Source organism: Pterocles gutturalis, unplaced genomic scaffold (assembly GCF_000699245.1).
Source record: "Pterocles gutturalis isolate BGI_N339 unplaced genomic scaffold, ASM69924v1 scaffold39171, whole genome shotgun sequence".
Taxonomy (NCBI): domain Eukaryota; kingdom Metazoa; phylum Chordata; class Aves; order Pterocliformes; family Pteroclidae; genus Pterocles; species Pterocles gutturalis.
The window spans coordinates 33,502-39,937 of NW_010106917.1; the positions used below are offsets into that span (position 1 = coordinate 33,502).

A 6,436-nucleotide genomic window follows, 5' to 3' on the forward strand; every position below is an offset into this window, starting at 1 on the left:
AAAGCCTTTTGCCTCCCTCTTCCCAAGCACAGCACCCAGACTTGGACACGCCGAGTTAATTTTTTGGGGCAGGGAGGATAGAACACCTTTGAATCTTCTTCCACACACCCACAACAGCAGAAAAGAGTGAAAACAGAAAGTGCCACAAATAACTAGCTACAGGGTCACCCCACCCCCCAACAGATGTTAAACAAAACATATATATATATATACATATATATTTATAGTTTCTAGCACTTCACCACACCAGAGCAGGACCACTGCACATCTCCAGCAGCTATCTGCCCTCCTCATAGACAGAGATGGAGGCACAAGCTCCACGAGGCAGGACGCATGCTTGAAAGCAAGAAATTCCTACCTATTTTAAGATGATTGCAAAGAAGGGGCTACACAATAGCAGGAAGGGAGAGATAGCTGTGCCTCCACACCAGCATTAACTGTCATTTGCCCATCCCTCAACCAGCATTTCAAGGCACTCCAAATTCTACCAGGATCCTTCACCTCCAAATAATTCAGAAACACAAAACTCAGTGCATGTAGCACAGGTGTAAACCTACCCACCAGCTTATTTTCCTCCCCTGAGCAGCAGCTGGCATGGGCAGCTCACGCCTTCATCCTCCAAATCCCAGCTCCTGCTAAAGTCAACCGCAGTTTTAAACTGGACATGAGCAGGAGTTGGGTCAGACCTCAGCTCTTCCAAGCCTGGGAGAGATTCAGTGTTTAGGAGAACCCCTTCATGCAAGTTGGCGGACACGGCTTCGGCCAGCCCAACGGTGCTGGGATGCCAACAGGCACTGTCGCCTTCACGCACTGTATCCCTTCTGCATCCGCAGGCTTGTCACCCGGTCCCCAGCACCCGCCTGCAGCTAAAGCAGCATCGCTCAGGGCACGGCTGGTCCAAAGCTCGCTCAGGGCATCGGAGGGAGAGCTGAGCCCATGCAAACCTCCCCAATACACTGGTTAAATCGCAGAAGTGGTGCTGGCTTTAGTCCTGCCCAGTGACTAAAAGCTCTGACTGAGATACAGCAGCTCCTCACATGCCTAAAATTCCACGTTGCCCTGGAAAAGAAAGAAGTATTAGAGTATATAACAATAATTAAAAAAAAAGCAACACAGCCACCTGTAAAATATTAATAATAAAAACAAAATACAACTAATTACTACTAATAGGTAATAATAGAAAACCCAAACACCACACCCCTTCCACTAAAGGGAGGAGGAGGAGGCTCAAGCTTACAACTCTAGCACGTTTTATTCTGTGTAAATTTATAAAGACAACAATCCTAGTCACGATTGTCACATTGTACAGCACATATCAACACAGTTGCAAACAGAACTCCACGCAAAACTAAGCGCTAACAGTAGCTTGAATCACTCTTCCTGCGATTGTCATATCTAGACTAACAGTATTACACTAACACTGAAGAAAAAATAGTTCACTATAAAACAGTGATAGAACGTTTTTATAAAATATATTCCATTCCAATAGCTTTTCTACATACTGTATACTATAAAACTCTCCCACAAAAATTAGTGTCTTTAAATATACATAATCTGAACTGCACCAAGATTAAAAACAATTAAAAATATCAATGATTTTTTTTTTTTTACATTAACTTCACAGTATTTGTTTGTAGCAGAAGACAAATCCAGTGTTTAAAAGGCAGAGCAGGACTGTTCCTAGAGAGACAGTGACCGCCCCACAGTGAAATAGTTTATGAAGAGACAAGCGTAAGTGTGCAATGTTTTTAGTACTTCTCTGTAGAGTCATGAACCATTTTGAAAACATGCTCCGAGCTATTGCAACTTAAAAATAAGAGACACACACAGAAGGATAGCCAAAAAAAGTCACCTTTAGAACAAAAATAAGTGCAAACATTTTTTTTACTTTAGAAATTCAAGCTATGAGGAGTGGGAACACAAATACCAGACTATGAGAACAGTGTGTTCATGATGTAGTAAAGAATGAGAAAGTCATTTTTTCTTTTTTTTTTTTTTAAAAAAAACCTTTTGCCCCATATTCACTGCAGTACAGAGCATGCTCATAGCATCAGTTTAATGAATTATTTCTATACTAAGATCAGACACAAACTTGTTTCAACTTTTCCCTGCTCCATACGCTAATGATGTTCTTATGGCACATCCTATTTTATGATCTTCTAAAAAAACCAAAAACAAACCAGTAACTGAAGACTGAAATGCAAAAAAAAAAAGTGTCACAAGAATGCAAAATTAATATTACCAGTTTCAGTAATGCTGACTCTACACTAAACTCTTTACATGTTGTTCAACATGCAAATCCCACTGTTATAAAATTTAAAGTGAAGTGTAAATTAACTAGTTTTGAAATAGATTAACAGTAATAATTCCACTTCAAAAAAAAAATCTAATAAATACTATATCAAGTATCTTCAGGAGAAAAAAATAACTTAATTTTAGTAGAAAGAAAAATAACTTAATTTTAGTAGATTTTGTTCAGTGCTATTTCCAATCACAGCAAAAAAAAAAGAAAAAAAAAAAAAGAAAAAACTGATTAAGTAGAATAAGACCACAGTACCAAAGCCACTTATGTTCAAGATACAGTACTCTCCCACAACTTTCATATGTAACAGGTTCAGCAAAAATATTTTACAGTCGAGAAATTAGACTGAAAACAACAAACCCCAAAACTATAAATAGAAGCAAAATTTCACATTACATGTACATTCATAGTTTAAGAGATGAATAATAAGAGGAGGCTGTAACAAGTATATCCTGATTTTCTTTAAAAGAGGAAGTACTTATTTAAAACAAAATTTAAAAAAAAAAATCAATCCCATATTATTTATGCAGGTAGTGCGTTTTTGGACCAGAGGGGGAAGGCATTGGGATTTTTTTTCTTCATAAGATGAAATACAGTATTTTAAGCACAACTTTTAAAAATAATCTAACTCAGTGCTTCAAGTTAATTTTAAAATAAACGCTTAAGTTTCACAAAACAACTCCAGGAGTGTCAAGAAAGCTGGTGAAGCAAAGCTAACGCAGCATAACGACATTCAAAACCCTCAGATATTATTATTATATTTCAGTCCCGTGTACATGTACCTTGAATGGATAATTTGACTGGAAGGGAATAATCTGGTATTTACCAACATGCACAGACCAAAGGATGCTCTATTAGGCAAGTAATTGAGTTATTTGGAGTTAAACTAGTTATAGTTACAGGCAGCCTCAGTTTATAAATAAACTAAAAAAAAACCCACCTAAAGATACCCCAAAACCTCCCCTGAAATGGTGGTAAGTGGTCTGGTGGGGTGGGGGAAAAAGTTGGGCTATAGTTTCCCTCCAGCAGTTCAGCACCATACTGCCCCTTCGACATAACGGTGATTGCACAGAATTTGGCCCAGAGGGAATCACCAACTTCATAAAAAATAAAACAAAATATAATTCTGAGTTGCTGATTTTAGCATAGCAGCAAACTTTTTGGAGACAAGTTACCTTGAACTAAGACACCCCAGTAGCCTGATATCAAGACAGGTTATTCATCCGCTTTAGGACTGCTGTCAACCCTCAAGAGGGACAGGATCAGCCCCTGGGTGTCAATATGGGAATTAAAATATTCACCTACCATACGATTTTTTTCTATGTCCTAGCACGCATCCTTCAACATTTTGGGAGTGAATATGCTGCAGACAGAAAGAAATTTTTTTCTGTCCACGTTTTATGCTCAAAAGCAGTTTTTCAGTAGGTCAGTCCATGGAGGAGGATGGGTGGGAAGGGAAAATTTCAGTCAGGTCCGGAGGCAAAAACTACTCATTCAGATATTAGGACTGTTTGCAGAAGTATTCTAATATAACAAATGGAACAGAAAATGACCAGTACCGAAGATGCAGCCAGGAACCCTCAACCCCCTTCACAACTGGGGCCAGTTTAAGGTCTTGTCTAGCTCTATAAAATAAGAGTATGGCCGCTTACTCTGCGATATGCAGACAAGTTTCTCTACACTGAAATGTATTTAAATCATAGTTCATCTCTTCGGATGTTTCTATGCAACATGCAGAGAGCATTAGGGGAGCTTAATGGAATTCAAATTTTTCTCCGGAATTTGCTCATAATCTTTTTTGCAACTAAAAAAAAAAAAACCCTGACCATGAAGCAAGCAAGTACTTCCAGCATGAAAACAGATGCTAAATCATTGCAGAATTACTTAGATCATTTCACATTAATAATGCAACACGGGTGCGCAAGAGAAGACCTAAAGGACAGAGCTGGGAAGGGAGGGTGGCAGGGGAAGGGGCAAGATGGGAGAGGTGGAAGGATTGCATTAAAAGGCCTCTGGAGTGTATACCTCTGCATCTTTTAAAGATCATATACCTAAAGTGAGTATCACCAAAATAAAATAAAGGAGGGAGGTGGAATAAAATTCATATGCTGCCTTTTTTTCCTGTTTTGTTTTAGGGGAGAGGGGGGTTAAAAAAAAAAAATCACGCATGTCAAACGACCAAGGACTTTACAAGGCCACAATGAAATTTGCGGATATGTCTGTACAAATCCCCAGACTGCGTGAACCGTCTCTCGCACCACTTGCAGCCGTGGGGTTTCTCCCTGGTGTGCACCACGGCGTGGCGGCTGAGGGTGAGAAGCTCTTTCCGCACTGGCCGCAGGTGTAGGGCTTCTCCCCCGAATGAGTCCTCTCGTGCCTCTTTAACGTGTACATGCAAGAAAAAGTCTTTCCGCAGAGGGTACAAGTGGGGACGGACCCGTCGGGGGACAGGCGAGTCCGGGAGCCGTCCTTGTCACGGAAGTGAGAGCTCAGGTGCAGCTGAAGGATGTGCGGGCTCGGGAACACCTTGCTACAGAGGGGGCAAATGCAGATATGCCCAGGAGGCACGAGGACACCAGAGGAGATGTCCGATGAATCCATGTCGTCCTCGCTCTCGTCTCGCTCTTGATCTATATCCTCCTCTCGGGCATGAGAGCTGCCATTCCCCGCAAACATGTGTCCTAACCCTGTCACTAGGCTTTTGGCTGAATTCCCAAAATGCTGACTCTCCGGACTCCTGGCTTCACCATCCTCCTGATCTGACAGCAAGTCTTGTTCATCTTTAACAAGTGGCTCGGTACCCTGCTGCTGGCTGTCGGAAGCCAGCTGTCCAAAGACATAGGAGGGGTGTAAGGAATCTCTCCCCGGCATGGGCTTGAAAGACAAATCCAGCGCGCAGTCCACATCACTCGAAGCCAGGGGATGGTTAACAGACCTTTGGGACAAAGGTCCTGTGGAACTATTGACATTAGCCTTTGTTTTTCCAGCTGCTGCGGCGCACGGTTCTGCCTCTGTCGGCACAGAGCTGACACTTATATGATCAGAGGACCAGGCGGGGTGACTGCTGACCTTTTCTTTGCCTGCTGATCTCTCGTATTCTGCAACGCTGAATTTTTGTTTGTTTCCTGGGTCAAACTCGTGGACCAGGGGCACTCCGGCGTCTAGAAAATGCTCCGCTTTCTCCAAACTAGCCGCCTCATCGTTAATCTTCTCTTCCGAACATAATTCTTTATCTTTCAACTTGCCCTTGCAGACTTTCACAATGTCATACATGTGAAGGTAGCTAGCCGCAGCCAGCACATCTTCAACCGGGAGACTGTTGAATTCCAGCTTTCCCTCGTACATGAATTCGAGCAGCAGGCTGAAGGCAGGGGCTGTGACAATGTCACTGTTCAGATGCACAATATCCCTTTTGTCTAACTGGTCCCTGTAGAAAAGATGGAAGTACATACTGCAAGAGGCAAGAACGGCTCTGTGAGCTCTGAATTGAGCTTCTCCAACTAAAACAGTACAGTCACACAGGAAGCCCTGGTGACGCTGCTGACTCAGACACTGCAGCAACTGGCGGCTATGGTCTGGAAACTCCATTCTTCCTTCATAACCTGTTCAAAACAGGAAAAACTTGAATGCTACTGTAAACTAAAGCCTCCTAGCAGCTGTAACAAACAGATCGGCTTTTTGGTAACACAAGCCAAAGCAACAGCCTTGGAGATAACGTTCACTGTTAATTGTCTGTAATAGTTTTATTAAGGGGGTGGAAGGGGGGGGAACAAAACAAAACAACACAACATACTTCTCATCTTTTCGCACCTGCTCCAAACAGGAAAAACTTGATTGTAAGTAAACAAAAGCTAGTAAAGCAGCAGCCCCTCCAACCTTTGTTTCTCCCACTAAGCACTTTAAAAAAATTAAGAAGGGGAAAGCGCACACACACACACATTAAAAAAAAAAAAAAGCATAAACTCACAGGCTGTCTTCCCAGCAACGCTAATTCAGGGCATCTTAAAGGCATCTTAATAAGGCATATTACCCCCGTCACGCACATACACACACGCACGTTTAAACTTTATCCTCCGTCGTTATGCACCGAATCACAACAAAACAGCCGCGGCTGGCGCTAGGGAAACGGCGTTT

The 6,436-nt window shown here is 42.1% G+C and overlaps 1 protein-coding gene across 1 annotated transcript; it reads right to left on the bottom strand.

The window, feature by feature from the left end:
• Positions 1-4,472: 4,472 nt before the first annotated feature.
• LOC104472317 (zinc finger and BTB domain-containing protein 18.2-like) lies at positions 4,473-5,900 on the bottom strand. The gene is given in 2 exon segments (XM_010087931.1): positions 4,473-4,618; positions 4,621-5,900. Coding segments are annotated over 2 exon segments (1,416 nt in total). The 5' UTR covers positions 5,891-5,900.
• Between the last annotated feature and the right edge of the window lie 536 nt (positions 5,901-6,436).